Here is an 18,332-nt window from a genome sequence, read left to right as displayed (position 1 = left end):
TGTCTTCAATTGTTGCAAACCCCGTTCCCACTTGATTTTGGTTCTCAAAACAAATCACATAGGTAAAATGAGTTCATAAAGCAATAAAAATATCAGCCTGGATCATCACATCATTTCCTACCTAAACTTCTGTTTCAACTGTCATTAATGATCTTCCTGTTCTTCTTGCATTATTTTTATAACAAATCTTAGCTAACTTCCTTAGAAAGATAATCAGTGTCTTTTTCTCCACTTTCCATATGGGGAAATTTAAGTACAGTCATGCAGTCCGGGCCAGTTGTCCTCATATCTATCTTCTGTTTATATATGTCTTCTGAAAGCTAGACCAACACTAGCTGGATTAAAGATCCCAAAGTTTGGTACACTTTCACTATTTCCCTCATGATAAACCAGAGACATCAGACAATGCAGCTGATGTCTAGGAAGAAAATGGTTTTGCTAAAACCATAAAGCTTTATTAGCAGGACCAGTGTGCAAGAATCTCTCAGTTCTCACCTCAGTGACAAATATTTTAAGCCCACCACACTTAAGTACCTCCCTGAGCAGTTCCAGTGTGCAGATCTACATGTCCCAGATCAGAGAGCATAATCTGACTTCCATTTTGTTGTGTTGGTATATGCATGCTCTCAACAGAGCATACAAACCCCTACAAAGGAGCATTGGAGCTGCTCTATTAATAAAAGAACTAGCTTGCACACCCATTTTTTGGATGCATCTCCTACACAATCACAGAATCATTTAGGTTGGGAAAGACCTTTAAGATTATTGAGTTTGACTGTTAATATAGCACTGCCAAGTCACACTAAACTGGGAGAAGACACCAACACTTGCCTCGCTGCAACCTCCTTTCATGCAGTTGTAGAGAGCAGTAAGATTCTACCTTGAGCCTGCTCTTCTACAAGTTAAGCAACCCCAGCTCCATCAGCTACTCCTCATTTGGTTTGTCGACCAGACCCCTCACCAGCTCTGTCTCCCTGCTCTGGGCACATTCCAGTACCTCAATGGCTTTCTTGAAGGGAGGGGCCCAAAACTGAGCAGAGGTTTCAAGGTATGGCTCAGAAATGCCAAGTACAGAGGGACAATCTCTTCTCTAGCCTTGCTGGCCACTATTGCTGATGCAGGTCAGGATGCCATCAGCCTTTTTGGCCAGCTGGGCTTGTGTTCAGCTGGCTGTCAGCCAACATCCCCGTGGACTTTACTGCCAGTCAATTTCCCAGTCACTCTGTCCCCAGCCTGTAGCACTGCACGGGGTTGTTGTGACCCAGGCCACTTGGCCTTGTTGAACCTCATCCCACTGGCCTTGGCCCATCAATTCAGTCTGCCCAAATCCCTCTGCAGAACTTTCCTGCCCTCCAGAAGAATTAACAGTCCTGCCCACAAATTGGTATTGTCCACAAATTGACTGTGGGGTACTTGATCCTTTCATGCAGGTCATTGATAAAGGTATTAATAGGGTAAAGATACATCTATGATGCATGATACCGTGTCAGATGTTTCACACCAGGCAGTGTTAGCAGAGGAGGGGAGGGGTGATGTCTCTCTTTATATGCCACAGTAAATCTTTGCCTCCTAAATAGGAAAAGTCTCTGAGGGTTTAAAGTTGCAGACACTGAGGTGCATTTTAATTATGTCACTATAACAACCAAGCAAAGTCTCTCTGCAGTCATGAAAGAAGCAAACTAAAAGCTACTCTTGGACATAAAAGTTGAAAAAAACCCATTGTGATTGCTACAAAACTGGGATAACCAGATTTTTCTTGCTACTCTGTTACCCAGTGAGATCGAGACAGCAAGAATGTCTGTCTTTAAGTATTCTTAGAGGAAGATTTAATAGTAGGTAAAGCAGAGTGGAGGTAACCAGACAAGTGCAAACACAACTGACCAGGTCCCAGCAACTTTTTGCACAGGTTGACCACAGACGCATTTTCTTTAAAGGACAGTCTTTATAATTTGAAAACAAAACCACAATGGCTTAGCAGGAAATGGAGGGAAAAGACCATTTAATACACCAATAGTATCTTCTTTGTTATTGTCCTCTATACAGGCAGGAAGAGAAATTCCTTCAATATTTTTAAATTCCTGGTCTGAACGACAATTTAAAAATGCATTAAATTTTGTACCACCTTGGCTCAGCTTCTACCTTTTCAGCCTTGATATTAAGCCTTCCATGACAATAAAAGAACCACTACTGACACCTGGTGGCAAATTATCTTTTTCTTTCAATCCATATGCCTGAGGGTTTTTTGTTGTTTGCTTTCAAATCTGGCTATTTTAAGAGTTTGCTGAAGTAATGATGAACCTACTACTTAGATCCCCATGCTGCTTATCCTACTGCTTTCATGGCTGGAAATATGCCACTATATATTTAGAATGTCATCTAAATGTGACACTATTCTCAGAAGAATAATTTTGGAATGTAAATACTTTCAGTACTGACAGTGAAGGAAAAATTAATTAAAATATACGTTATGACAAAAGTTATAATTAGGGAAAAATAATGCTTGACTAATCCACTGATCTAGAGAAGTAGATGCACACCACATGTCCTGAAAAGCTTTGGGCTGATCTAACTGCAAGAGATTGAATGTTTTATGGGGGATACAAATGTTGATCCCAGTTTTTTCCTGATGAGCAAATGGGCTGTACTTGCACACACTTGTAGGAAGACACCTCTGTTGCTTCTCAAGAGCAGGGCTTGAAACTCCTCCCTCTACCCTGTCCCCTGACAGGAGTGCATTTCCAGCTGAGTGTCTGACAACTTTAAGCAGCCCAGCTTGGACACTGTGATGTGTCTCATGTTCCCCTGTGTGAGGTGACACACGACAGATGTCAGCAGATGGGAGGATGATGTGTGTTTTTGGAGGAGGCCACAGTGTAAGATATGTAACAGCCAGTAAGATGTAGAGGCTGTCACAATTTAGGCTGCTTACAAGGAAAACATGGAATTGTGAAATCAGAACCAAAGAGCCTATGATATTTTGAAAGTGGTTGGTCACATTCAGAAAACTAAACATGTTTATTCACAAATTTTCTTGTAGCTTATTAAACAAAGTATGAGAAAAAGGTAAAAACTGGGTCTCTTAGGAACTGAAGTGCACGTTTAAGCTCTATGATGCATTTTTTATTCACCAGATCTGTTTTCAGAATGGCTGCTACAATAAGCAAGAGGTAGAAATTTTGAGTGGTAGAACCCTGTCTGACTGGTTTTTTACCTTTTTTTTTCATGATGAAAAGACACTGTATTGAGTTGACCCTGGCCAGCTGCTAAACACCCACACTGCCACTCATTCACTCCCCCCTTATCAACATGACAGGGAGGAGAACAGGAAGAGCAAAAGTAAGAAAACTCATTGGTTGAGACAAAGACAGATTAATAAATAAAACAAAGAGGAGAAAAACAAATTGTGTAATCGCTCATCATTGCCAAGCAGACCAATGCCCAGCCAGTTGGAGCAGAGGACACTCTTCCCCTATTCTTCCTCTAATCTCAATTTTTATTGCTGAGCGTGGCATTATATGGTAGTGAATACACCTCTGGCTAATTTGGTTCAGATGTATCAGATGTGTCCTGTCCTAACCTTTTCCCAGCTCCCAGTAGGTGCAGACAGAGTGGGAAAAATAAACTCTGATGCTGTGCAAGCACTGCTTGACAATAGCCAAAACTCAGGTTTGATAAAAATGTCTGAGTAACAAATCCAAACCACAGCATCATACACGCTGCTGTGAGGAAAATTAACTTCTCCCTCCCAGCTGAAACCAGAACAGGAACCTACAGTTTGCATTTATTTGTAGCTAGATTTAGAAAGATTAGAAGACAAAAATGTAAAAATTAAGCAACAGAAATAATAAGCAATGAGTTACTTTGTGATTCCTCATGCAGATGAATATATAAGAGCAATAATTAAGGAAATATGGTGTGTTACAAATTGAGAATAGTTTTAGGAACAAACCACATTAAAGCACACACAAAAGGAGGAACTTAAAGACCTTAAAACTGTGTGATCCTTCTCTAGGGTGCTTCCTATAAATATTCTTTTGATAGTTTTCTCTGCTAGACTGTTCATCCACTTATACATTTCTGCAGAGTGTTCTGCAGTTTGGCTTGTGGGTTTATACAACCCTTAGCAAAGACTCTGGCTCTGATTTAATCCTAATTGTTATTCCAATTGGTTATATCATTATATGAATCAATGCCCATACACCAAAACCTATAACCACCTAGTATTTCCAGATGGATGACTGCAGCTTCAGGTTTCATCTCCTCTACTACAGGCCAATCCATTCCTGACTAATAACTTGCTCATGACCCTATTATGCATGTCAAGCCCATTCTGATTTTTTCTTTCCTACTGCTCTTCTTCTGGATCCCATTCACTTGCAGTTTCCTGGCATTTTTTCATTAGTACATGCTTCTGCTTTCACTAATTATGCATGCAACCATTAGCACTGGTAGCATTTACTAACCCACAGAAAAACTGGATTAGGATTCCTGCACAGTTACCAGCAAGTGATGTAATTTATTTTTTTTTTTCTCTTACACAAGCAGAGTTTAGGGGCATCTCTTGACTTTGATAACAATTTTCTGTTTGTGGGGCTTTGTACAACAAAATCACAGAAAGAGGAGATGGAAATGACCTACTAGGTCATCTAATCCTCCCTTCTGGCAATGCAGGGTAATTCCTTACAGAATATCTTCAAGTGCTTTAACCAGTTTAGTTCTAAATGTCTGAAGTAACTAGGCCTCTATCAATTCCCACAGAAGATTATTCTACAACCTCATAGATCTCACAGTTAAGAAGTATTTCATTTCAGTCTGCCTAAATTTTCCCTTGCTTAATTTTATCCCATTACTCAGAGTTATGTTCTCTTGTGACACCCAAATATAGTCTTTCTAACCTCAGGGCCCAATTCCCTACTGTCTCATGTTGTATTGGCACTTACATTTACATCTGGACGGTGGCTTTAAAGCTGACAAGGTGAATGGAAAATTGAGGTTGATACTTTTTCATACAGACATGAAATCATAAACCTTGTAACAGGGGACACTGACCATGGTAACACATCCCCTGTCTATAAGAAACTGAAGAGAATGGAAGTTGCATGCCCAAAGGAGAGAAAGAACTACAAAACAAAGTCATTTGAGTTATTTCAATGTAAGGATTTTTTTTTTTTCACATAGAAGAATAAAGTATTCAATTCATCTCTTCAGAAAGAGATTACTTGATTATTGTGGAAAGTAGGAAAAAAAAAGATTCTGGCTACAACAGCTCCCTTTAACATAGTAGGGACAGCTTAAAAAGAATGAATGACTAGGATCTGAAGCTAACTGAATCCAAACTGAAAATGAGGTACATGTTCTTAACACTAAGAGTGATAAACTACCACAGCACAGGGTGGATATTGCTTTCCCTGGTGTCTGCAGAAGATGATTGTTTACCTAATGAAAAATACACAGCAGCTGAAAAGGTGCCTAGCTGAAATATGTGAGTCTCTGACAACAAAATGTCAGACTAGATAGCCTGATGGTGTGTTCTAGCCTTGAGCATTGCAGAGGTACACGCTCAGAGATATACATAATCAGCTAAAAGAGATTGTAGTGAGGAGTCTGCAGGAATGCAGCTGGAGACAACTGCCTGTAGGTTCATTGGAAAAACAGAAATTCCTTTCTGCATTATTTTTATAAGCCCTTTCAAGCTGAACACATGACTGGTAGTCATCTTCTAAGTATTTAGTCTACCATGGAAAATAGAAAAGCTTGCTTTCCTAATTGACATTTCCAGAAATCCTCAAGACAGATGCAGCTATTTAGTATAAAAATCAAATTGTATCTCCCCAAACAGATAAAAAGTTCACAGTGAGAGAGAAGGGAAAAAATCTTGCAGAATAGAAATGCAAACACAGCAGAAAGGCAATTCCCATGGTCTCCATGTGACTTTTTATTAAGGGAGTCTGCTCCTGAAAGAAGACAAAAGGCAGTTCAAACATATCATACACTGAAACTTCAAAGCACTCAGTGGACTTTGAATTCCGTGGTCCATCATCATCAGTGATTGACAACATGATTTAAAAGCATGTCTAAAGATGCAGCTTGTCACCTGAAGGCCAGACACATAACTTCCATTGATTTTCTGAGAGAACTGAGCTCCTAAACACCTCCTCTGCCTTTGTAAAAATGTACAGAGGCTGCAAAGTCACCATGGTGTTTCTGTGCCATATTACCTATTAAAAGAGTTTTTCAATTGAGTATAGTAACATTATCTGTTCCAGAACAAAACCAAACACTTGTTTCATTCCAGGACGTGGTTAGCTTTCATTGTTCAAGAGATAGAAATTAGATGAAATGCAAAGACAAAAAGTGTCAAAAAAAAGGTTTTCGTGCCTTCTCCTTGTCTCTTCTTCACATCACAATAAGAACTGACTCTCCATTCCAGCTGATGTGGAGACTCTCAGGTGGAAGACTCATCTCCTCTTTCCCTTACTGGGAATCTGCTTTAGCAGAAACCGATTCTTTCCCATCCTTGCGCACCATCATGTGAAAAAGAGAGATTTTCTTAAATCCTTAATGCTTGATTAGTCTGTCCGTGTCCCAGGAAAACTGAGACTTTTGTGCCCAACCAGCCTGTCAGTGTCCCATTAGGGACTCTACACTGAGCATTTCACCGGATCAGAGGATGCTTGGACTGACTTGTTCACCTGCCAAACAGAGACCCCCTCCTGGATCATTCAAATTATTGCTTCTGCCAGTGACTGCTAGCACCCATTAGGGACTCACATTAACTGTCCACAGAATAGCACTGTATTAATAAAATTGTGACAGGTTTAGGTTGGAGGATTGCCAGTGATAGAGTCTGACTTCAAGATCATTCAGCAAGCATTTAATGCCTGTTACCAAATATGCATCCCTGTGGGGGAGAAGAGAGGTTCAGGCCATCAACTGAGCCCAGAAGTTATGATGGACTATTCCCTAACTTCTGCTGATTCTTAATTTATTTTGTATTATTTATGTATGAGTGAGTTTAATCATATATTGATACCTTTACTCAGTGAGGGGTGGTGGCGCCTTGGTGGTGGGTATCTCAGTATAGTATCTGAGATAATCTTGGGACTGGGACATGCATCCGTCCAAGGAAAGCAGTTTTACCAGAGCTGTTGACTCAACAGCAAGTCTTCTTCCTTTATCTCACTTGGTTTTCAGCCTTCAGGTGGCTTATCAACTAGAAAGTACCACCGAGTTCCCTCCAGTTCAAGGGTTTTGACAGAATCTGGCTACAGTCTCCACTCCACTCCACTCCACCCACTGTTCAGTCCCCCTCAGATTGTATCGTGTGGGGGAGTTTGGGTATATTGACCACTTTCCATACAGTGAGTAGCAACATTGTTCCTCCCCCCTGCCCCCCAATATGTGCTACAAAGAAATCTCCAGCACAGAAATAAGCTGAGTATTCACTGTCTGTGGCAGATGCCCTGTCCATGAAATGGTAGTAGCAGAAAAATAAAATCCAACCCACTTTTCAGCAGTCCCTTTTCCAACTATCAGGAATTGAATGATTTCAAGTCAATGCTAAGTATTGCTCCATCCAGATCTGATGTTTTGTGTTTGTCCTTTTCCATCTTCGACTACACAAAGCAGGGAGAGATGTGAGAGAGGCAAATGGTGAATGATGTTGGTAAGATCTGGTTGACAAAAAATTATAAATATCAACCCTTGAATAAATGCAGATAAAAGGGAAGAGGCTTGGGTCTGCACCACCACTCACTTTTTGCTGAGCTGTCAAGAGAACCTTCCATGAGCAGGGCAGAGGAGTATTTAGTATCTGACAGGCAACCTCTTCTTACACTGTATTGTCAATCTCATAAAGAACTTTTAGGGAAGATAAGATACTAGAAATAATCAAGCTTGAAGCTGATAAATAATCTAAAGTCCACACAGGCAGCCTAAGAAACAGTTTGCCTTTGGACTTACAGATATGTAAAAAGAACTACCTGTGCTGTGCAAGCAGCTGGGTGGCATAGCTTTAATTAAAGCATCTAATTTATTTCCTCAGCCCTCTTTACACTGGTCTGGGGATTAATGTAATGTTTATTTTTCCAGTCACATCCAGAAATAACAGGATTAGAATATGCCTATGCCTCAAACAATGCAAAGTTAATCTCTTTAATGAAGGAAAACTGTTCTATGCCTACAAAATAAGATGCACATCTGAGTCAGCAGGCCTGATATTTGGGATAATTATTCTATGTTAAGTGTCCGTGCACAGATACTTCCACCAGGTAGAAATGACATAACTACTCAGTGTTATTTTCTGCTGTTACTAAATAGACAAGTTCATGACTTGACTCACAGTTAAAGTCAATCAGGAGGAATCTTCAGAGTCTGAGATCAGGATGATTTTCCTTCTTTTCTTTTCCTTAACATTTAAAAAGATTTTTTTTCTCAACCTTGAAATAAAGCTTTAAAAGCTTTTACTAAGTTTTGATTAGTACATATTAGATAAAGACATTAATGTCACTGAATTGAAAGTATACTTCAGTCTCTTGTGTGCCTTTCCCCTGTAAAGGTTCATAGATCAGAGGTATTTCTGACTTAAAATATAAGCCTTTACACTTCACTTTAGTTATGATTGTTTAACCTTTCAATAAATGTTTCCAATGGCTGTGCTTGTTCACCTGATCTGTTTTTCAAGAAGCAGAGCCAATTTTGTGGTTTGCTATATGTTACTCTGAGAGACTAAGTCAGATAAAGTATTATTGAATGATTAGGAAAATACAATAGGCAAATGTTCCTTAATGGAAGAGCCATACATAACTGTGGTTATAAAAGCATTGATTTTTAGTTTGACTGCAGTATGTTCTTTATGAAGTTGATTTCTCATAGATTCTGCTTCATTTATGAGAGTGTAATTAGAGTGGTGTGTCATCTATAAAGATGAATGGATGGACATTTCTTTAAGATTTCCCTTCTCACAGAGTGAGAATGTTGACAGCATCTGTGTTCAGAGATAAGAAAATATCTTCTTCCTAGTGATACTGTCTATGGATGCCATCTGTACATCTATCTATCCAACAGACAGAAAGAAATGCAAATATGTTGAGAAGTACAGAAAGAAAAATCACAAGGATGCATAACATACATGCACTTAACAATGCCGATTCTAACCCAAAATTCTCTTCTGAATCATTCAAACAGTATTGGTGCTGAGCTTTATTAAGAAAATTTTTGAGTGCATCCCCCAGCTCTTTCAAAGATAAAAAATGCTGAAGAAAATTCTCATCTCTTTTAATATTTACACTAGTTCAAATGACAGGTTATTCCAGTGGAATATCTGATCCCTAAGTTCTAGGAAGTAATGTTATTACTCACATTTGCTACATAAAATTACCATTACCTTTTTCTCAAAAGGACTGCAGTTTCAACACTTAACAGCTTCCTGTGTTGGATGACTGGAACCCCATACCACACTCCCGAGTTTTGCTTTGTTAAACCATACCTGAAGAACACAGAAGATAGTGTGGAAGCATAGAGATTTTTGGTCTGTAAAAGACCTTTAAGCTTATTGAGTCCAATCTTAAACCCATCACTAGCAAGTTCACCAGTAAAACATTTCTCCAAGTGACCACACATACACTTTACCCCCAGGGATAATGATTCAACCATTTCTCTGGGCAGCCTCTTCCAATGGCATCCTTTTTGCAAAGAAGTTTTCCCTGATATCCAATCTAAACATCCTCTGGCACAACTTGAAGCCATTTCCTCTTGTCCTACTGCTTGTTACCTGGGAGAAGAGGCCAATCTGCATCTTGCTACCACCTCCTTCAGGCAGTTGTAGAGAGAGTGATAAGGTCCCCACAGAGCCTTCTTTTCTGAAGGAAACAACCCCAACTCCCTCAATTGTTCCTCCCAGAGCTTGTGGTTCAGACCTTCCACCAGCTCCATTGCCCTTCTTTGAACTCATCCCAGTCACTCAGTGATTCTTAAGAAGTGAGGGGCCCAAAACTGGAGAGAGAATTCGAGGTGCAGCCTCACTTGTATCAAGTACAGGTTGATCCCTGCCCTAGGCTGTCTGGCCACAGGACTTCTGATATAAATTAGGATACTGTTCATGCACAAAGCATGTATTTAACATGAAGAAGTTTCTACCTGCTCTGCAGTTGGAGAAACTGAATCCATTCCAGCAATTACAAAGTAGAAAGGAGAAATCACCAATTAGTGGAATCATGAACCGCTGTTATACTTGAAATTGGCCATTCCCCAAGTGCAAGCTTTTTCTTACTGTAACTGAATCACTTGTCTGCTCACATCCCTCCTCTACTTGCTTTATTTTTTGCTCTATTGAGCAAACCCTTTTAATGATCTTGGGAAATCTGTTTGAGATAACATTTTGTATTTCATCCATGTACATTGCCAAAACATTTTCTGAAAAGCTCTGGGGCTTTAGGCTGCTATCTGCTTCTGATGCTCTGGTGCCCAGGGCTTGCAGGCAGTCACTGGTTGCACAGAATACAGAGATGCTTTGCAAATGGTAATAGACAGGATGGTGTGAGGAGACACTGCAGGGAGGAAACAACACCTCTAAGGGCTGGTGATCAGAGGGGACTTGGAGACATCAAAGAAATTTAGAAACCGTCAAAGAGCCTGCTACTGAGTGGAGAGGAATTAGAGACAACACTGAGGCGAGAAGGTACCCTTCTCAAAGAGTGGATGGAAAGTTTTGCATGTTTTTCCTGCTCCAGTGGAAAATGATCTGTCTACATTTAAGACAGATCACCAATATTCTATTTTAATCAACAAGAGAGAAATTTTTGTTAGCTAACTCCTTTTTCATTTTTCTACTCTATTCAAGCACCTTTACATGCCACATTGGTTATCAGTTAATTTTAAAATTTCTTTCTTATAGTCCAGTCTCATGTTCCTTGAGGAAATTTGATTTGATTTTAACACCTAGAAGCTCTGCATCTGCTCATTTTACCCAGCTCTAATAACATTATCGTCAGGTTTTTTTTTCTCTTTTTTTTTTTTTTTTTTTTTTTTTTTTTTTTTTTTTTTTTTTTTTTTTAATGGGGAAATCTCTGCAGGCAAAAGATAGAAATGCAAAACCTGCAGTCTGGGATTCAAGGCTTACTGGTCTCTGCCAAAGAATTTCCCTGTTATTCTCAAAGCAAGATAGCTAAACTCTGATCAGAGAGTTTATTGTTGTCATGTAATGTGTCAGGAACAGCTCTGAAGCAGTAGTGGCACTGTACCTTGCTTTCCCTTGTGCACAACTTCAGCCTCCTTGGTAAAATGAGATGCCTTTCTCATGCCCACCAAGAAATGTTATTTTGGAAAGGCAAGAAGAGTTTTTTGCCAGAAATTGTCACAGAGCATATGGCAATACCATGCTCAGTGATTAAGAAAGGGAACAAAATCAAATGTTGGTCCAAACACAGAACTCTGAATGTGGGAGAAATGTTGATATTTCTAAATAGCTGTTTTATGCTGTCAAATTTTAGGGGTTCGGGCATGTTAAAATTTTAATTGTAAATTAATATGAGCAGTTTTGATAGAGCCTTCATGGATTTTAGGTCTACTAAGAAGAAATACTATTTATTTCTATGTTGTATGGAAATTTTTTATCTTTATCATAAAATGGAGACATTACACTGGAAAGGGTAGATACTCTGATGTAACAACCCAATATGTGGGCATCTGTGGTTTCAGAAGTGACTGCAATAAAAATTTAAAATATCCAAAAAGCTTTTAGATGTGATAAGGTAAAAATTGCTTCAGTAATGCCATGTAATTAGTGAAAAATTATCAAAAATAATATAGAATAAAAAGCAACTTAGTAAGAAAGCCTTAATAACACTTCAGGAATTAACACTTCCCAGAATTGTTGGAGTGTTAGTTGAAATCAATACTGTATTGTGGAAAAAAGTTTCAAAAATAATTCTAAGAACTCCAAGACTCCAAGTAAATGGAAAAAAAAAAGTCAAATCACAGTATATTTTAATAGAGGTTTTGACAGTCCTTGTTTAATTAATATATGCTCAACAGCAGTTCATTTTGAAAAATGCTCAGCTATCTGGGGTGTGTTCCTCTTTCACCACTGTAAATCACATTAACAACTGCAAATTGTGCCACTTAATAAATTGGTTCTAAATTCTGGGACATCTGCTAGCTTGGGAGCAGACAGTAGAGAGACTGGTGTCTAGGTGACTTTAATTATGTTTTCCATCCACATGATGGAAGTTCTCAGCCATCCGATGCCACCTGTTATCATTTTTATTTCCAGTCATGTGAATGTTTGCTCAGAGCAGCAAAGGGAACCTTAGCTGTCATACTTGTAAGGTGCAGTGTCAGGAAGACCCTGCTGTTGCAAAGCCAGAACCAAGCTCCCAAAGCATGCACTCAATTGACAGTGCCTTGGTCAGTAATAACAGCCAGGAGGTTTTATTCTTATTTCTGAAAAAACAACACAGTTTTGACTTCAAAGCACTGGGAAAATACTATTTTTATTTTCAACACAATTCTTTCTGAATCTTGAAGTTTCTGTTCATTTCTCTGCCACTTTAATTTTCTGCCATTTTATTATCCCACTTTTAATCACAAGATTAATTAAATATGTCAAAATAAACAACAGAACTGAGAAATGAGGGAAGATTTGTGTGAGTCTCATTAGGAATATTCTGCTTGGAGAACTATGGTTATATTGTGAGAGGCATTGTCATCTCAGAACCTATTTTCTGTGGATATGTGTAGACCAGTCAGTGGGGTTTGATTAAGTCCATTCTAGTGTGTGAGTATCAGGTAAAAAACAGAAGTTGTTGAAAGTTTTAGCTGAGGTTTTGGGTGAGAATTCCTCCTTCAGTACCTGTTTAATATTTTAATTTTCTTGTGTAGTTTTTGATTTAGTGAATCATATCTTCCAGAGGCATCTAGTAATTCCCCAGGGTCTTACTACTTAGTCCAGATCAGCAGCAGGGGAATCTATTAGGTTAAACCATGTTTGATTAGGACTTTAAGTACCATTCAACTTGGACACTATGGCTGCCTGCTGATGTTGAAATTAGTTTCTGTTTGCAAATTTGATATTACCAACATATTCTTTTGTATGCTTCCAAATAAAAAGGTTTTTTTATATACAACATACACAGTAATGTTTCTAAAAATAAGAAGGGTTTCAGCTGCTACTTTAACATGATGCATCTGAGCTATCAATACACTGTCTCTAAAATACTCATTTACCTGAATAATACTCTAAGATTTTTTTAATAGCCTTAGATATGTTTGAGTACAAGATTTCTTGGAAAAACGGCATAGAGAAGCCTTTCAAGAGAGTACAATTCAAGATCCATTTATTTCCCAGAACTTTCTTTTAGTTATCAAAATTATAGGTTGCATGGAGATGCTGAAGATCTCCTGTTCTGAAATGTACAATGTACACTGTATTAAGAGTCCATTTGTCAAAAAGTGTAAAAGTTTTGTGAACCCTGGATCTGGAATTCACTTCAGAGAACTGTTTGAAACATTCTGTTTTGAAAGTTTATTTAAACTCAAAAAACCAAACTCTGTATGAGAGCACTGGGGCATCCTTGTCTAATAGCTTATTACCAACCTCCTAGGGCCTCACTGCCATGAAAGGCACTATATAAGCTAACAGGGATTTTTTAATTATTATTTTTCTTGCCCCATATGTAGTTTAGATGTCATTTGTAGTTACTGTGTGCTGGTAGTTCACTTCAAAAGAATGCTGATCGAGGCCTGAGGAAAAGACTGAGCTATATGCTAAAAGGAGGCAAAAAAATAAGATGCTGCTTTGCTTTTCTACTGAGATACATCTGTGCTGGCTGCCAAATGCTTATTCCTAGCTTGATTTCAAAATTGATTGTTTTAGCCTGTAGAGATAAGAACAAAGAAAGATCATATTTGTTTAAATATTTTTTAAAAGAAAATAATTTTTAAGTTTTACTGTAGTTCAGTCTTTCACCAGAGTCAATAAAAGAAAAACCTGTTCAGTTACCTGAGGAGAGCTTGTAAAAGTATGCTTAGTTTTTGAGAATAGACACCAGAATACAATTGTCTTCAAATACCTCCAGAAAACAACTGTAAAAAAAGGGTGCTTCACAGTGTTCCACAGATGAAGAATTATTTCATCAGCTTTGCCTTTTAAAGTCTGATGCAGGTTTCTTCAAGAGAAGGAAATGGATAGGGTTGTCAGAGGTACCCAAATCTTTGAATGAGAAAGTGTTTGGGTGGTTTATAGGAGCCCTTTAAGAAGACCTAAATATCAAATGTGTCTTCAAAATTTTATAAAGAAATTGGTTTTATGGAGATTTCTTTTCTTAACTAACATGAAAAAAATACCCCTCAAGAAGCAAGAGAACATATTGCTGTTGTTTTTAAGAAAAAGACTTAATGAATAAAACCTGATTTAATAAAAGCTATGTTCCCAACCACACTCCCATAGTTTAAAAGTTAAACCCTAGACCTGTGCAAAGTAAAAATGAATGGGGCAAATTTCTCATTGTCTCAAATTGCACCAGTATATCTCATTGATCAATTCATTTTTGGTGTTGTTTTCCATTGAGTTGATAAATTATTTGTTAATTGTGCCTTATAGCAGGTAACCATATTTAGGGACTTCAGAAGTCCTGATCAGTTTTCCCCCCTGTAAGATCTAACAGTTCTTCATTTCTCTGCAACTAGGTCATTTATTTCATTGAAGTCTGTAGATGTAAATGCTATATAGCTTCAAAGCCACTTCCATTGTTCTAGGTCCTACACAACCTCCTCTGGACAATTTTCTGTAAATCACTCCAGCTTAGTTAGATAAAATGGTTTTACAAAGCAAATGTGAGATACCTTGGTTTGAGAAGAATATCCTAACACTATTTACATTTTCATATTAATATATGTTATCAAAATCAATTATTGGCAATTTTTCTGCACTTTAAAAATAAATTAAAAAAAAAAAAACACAACCCCCCTGGAATTATAAGATTTCTTGCTGAAGAAATTGTCCTGCTATTTAATATATTTATTATATGTTATATATTTCAGATGTTGGGAAAACACATTGATTCTTTTAAAAAAAAATATGGGTTGCAAATATATGAAAGTATGTTACCTTAATAAATGGCAACTTATATGATAATAGGAAATAAAGAGGGCTTTATTTATATCCAGTCTGTTATTGTAAATGATGCTGTCAATTTATTTATTTTTTATAACCTCTGGCAATGGAAGTTTATTGTGATAAATGATTCATATCATTGCAATATATACTTTTCAAAATATCCATATCTGGCAACTAATAGGCATTTCTTGAAGGCTTCAATAGGCTCCTTAGCCAGATAACATGGCTGGAAGCTGCTTCATGATTAATTTCATCTAAATGTGGTAATTATCATACTTTGAAGTAATGCCTGCAGAACATGCTTTCACAGAGAGTTAGTGGAAGCAGAGGATTAACCCAGAAATATTTCAGTTCAGAGCAGCATATCATCCGAATAGAAATATATTTTTCCTCCAAATTTTTCAAGATTATTAGACTACTTGACAGTCATTTGCATTACCTTATCTCATATCAACTTCTCCCCAGCAATTTAAAAAGCAACAGAAAAGGAAGCAACTTTGTATTATTAGCAGTAATGGGATAGCCTCTCAAGCAATTTAATTTGACAGTTTCTGCCCTGAAGTATTTCTTACTTTAGTGTTTAAAAGTACAATTCATTTATCATTCATATATGTGGTGGACATAAGCATTATCCTGCCTGTATTCCAGGCACGTTAGAGCTTATTAGAGAGGATGTTAATTTCCTTGTTACAGTTCAGGGGAGTACCTTCACCACTGCTCTATGCATGCCTTTGCTCCTGTCCCACAGGATCCCCACGAGTAATTTCTTGGTTGTATGGGTGAGATAGTGAAAAAGGTATGTGAAGCATCAAGAATGCTTCTAGAAATGGGTGATTTTGTTAAAAGCCCTGGGGTAGAATAGCACTGAGAATGATAATGGAAAGAGGAGCTATCTCTGTGTATTTCTGCACACTTATATCACCTCAGTAAGATTCCAAACCCGTCAGCCATCAGAAGGAAGAGTTCTGCAAAAAAGTTGAATAAAAATCCTATCTTAAGTGAAAGTGAGACTGAGCAGCCTACTTAACTCTTTCTGGTAGGTTTTCTGTCCACACTGCATTTTGATTCGGCTAAGTAATTTCGATTTTATTCAAGTCAACCAAGAATGAGCTTTGCCTGCTCTTACATGGACCATATGTAGGACAGAGTTTCTCCAGGTTCAAAAGGTGTTGGGAACATCTAAACTGGGCCTCAGATGTGTGATTGCCAACAACTGCATGAAGAGAGTGCCATTCATTGTGCCTCTGTTCTTAGGCTGCTGACACATCCTCCCTTGTGTTTCTGCAGCCTGACAATGTGCACATGGTGAGCCACCATAGCTCACGTGAGCCATGGTAACTCCATCATGTGTCAAACCCCACGTATTACCATAACAAAATTAAACAAGAGTTTTCAGAGTCACACAGGCTTTCCCATATTTACCCTTAAGGTTAAATTAGTGCCACTGTACTATGAAACAAACAGAAATTGAATGACTTACCTCTAAAGCACACACTGCAGTTTTTTGTCCACCTTCGTCCTTACTATGTTTTTATTTATATGTTTGGATTTTTTTTTCTCTTGCAGATAAAAAAGAAGCTGCTGTATCCAAAGAACTCAAAAGTAAGAAACTACTATCTCTTTTCTATGTCATGCAGTTTCAAAAAGTGCATTTCATTAATCCAAAAATAATAGTTATTCAGTTGTTGAAAAAACAAAGAGATAGCTACGCCATTTATAATTGAAAAATGACATGCGTAGACTTCAGTTGCCTCCTACTTTCTTAATCCATTCTTTTCCTACTTCTAACTGCACACTCTTCTTTGTGACTGACAGTTTTGCCTTCCTCTCTTTCCTATCACTGTCTTCAAAAACAAAGGTTTGCTAGGGGAGGAAATGTCAAATTGAGGTCTCAGCTGAATGTGATCTCAGTGGCAGCAATTTTCATAAATAGGCTGGGAAGTCTCAGAGTTCAACATGCTGAGGAACACCAAATTTATCTTCACAAATGCAAAACAAGGGCTCTGTCTAGGTATCTCTGGTTCCAACAGAGAAACTTCTGTGGCTGAAGAGAGAAGGGAATTGTGCTCTTCTGAAAAAATAGCCAAAACTCTGAGAACACAATATTGTTTAAAAGGGAAAAGCTACATCTTTCTTTACTGCAAATTTGCAGGCATTAATGCCTCAACATAGCAGGGACAGTAAGACAGTCTCTTTGGTAAGACTTCATCTACTCACCATTCTGTTCTGAAAGTACAGTATAAAAGAAAAATTAGGAAAAATATGGGGTTTCAAAATCTGATTCAAATTCACAGTTAAAGGGTGCACTGACTCTCATTTCCATGTATGAACTTTTGTGACTTCTATGGCAGAACAATCTCCTGCCATCCTTAGTTTTGCAGCAATTTGCCGAAAGATTTCTTTTGGCAGTGAAAAAAAAAGCTTATACACTGGGTTCTAATGCAAATATTGCAGAAATATCTAACAAAACATTTCATAGATTTACTCTACAAATAATGTTCTGTTAGTGAAACAAGTACTGTTTTCAAGCAGGTCTTAAAGGAACTATTAATTTGGACACATAATTCCTCAGAGCAGCCTTTGAGTGCCTAAAAGGAGCCTACAGGGGGTCTGGAGAGGGTCTTCTCACAAGGGTATGTGATGGCAGGACTACAGGTAATGGCTTTAAACTGAGAGCAGATTTAAATTGGATAGTAGGAAGAAATTCTTCACTATGATGGTGGTGAGGAGAAGGAACAGGATGCTCAGAGACATTGTGGATGTCCCTTCCCTGGAAGGGCTCAAGGCCAGGCCAGTGGAGCTTTAAGCAACCTGGTCTAGTGGAAGGTGTCCCTGCCCATGGTTGGGGGGGTGGTGTTGCTGGAACAAGATCTTCAAGCTCCCTTCCAACCTAAACCTTTCTGCCACTCCTTTAATGGGAGAGTTCCACAGCAGCTGTGTCACGATCTGCTCAACCTGAGCAGGAGTCGTTCGACCCCAGGGTGCAAAGTACAAAAAGCAAGAGACTCAGGTTTTATTCAGCAGCAAGCAGCAATGCACTTTATTGTGTGCCAACAATGCAGTTTTGTGATAGAAGAGAGAGAGAGAGAGAGAAAGAGGTAAAGGAAACAAAGTAAAAGGGGAGAGAAAGAGAGAGGATGGGATATAGCTACCAACAGATGGGACACATCTTCATGGTCGTCTGATGATAGACAGGTCCTCAATCCATTGGGGAGAA

The 18,332-nt window shown here is 38.3% G+C and overlaps 1 protein-coding gene across 1 annotated transcript in view; it reads left to right on the top strand.

Annotated features, from left to right (window-relative positions):
• The window catches only part of TRDN (triadin), a 213,068-nt gene that overhangs the window by 106,747 nt on the left and 87,989 nt on the right, over positions 1 to 18,332 (top strand). Inside the window, exon 17 of the mRNA XM_079298923.1 lies at positions 16,682 to 16,717. Coding sequence (XP_079155049.1) covers positions 16,682 to 16,717 — 36 coding nt within the window. The remainder of the gene's footprint in view (positions 1 to 16,681; positions 16,718 to 18,332) is intronic.

The sequence above is a fragment of the Erithacus rubecula genome (genome assembly GCF_903797595.1).
Source record: "Erithacus rubecula genome assembly, chromosome: 2".
Classification (NCBI taxonomy): Eukaryota; Metazoa; Chordata; class Aves; order Passeriformes; family Muscicapidae; genus Erithacus; species Erithacus rubecula.
This window is presented reverse-complemented; position numbering and strand designations above follow the sequence as displayed.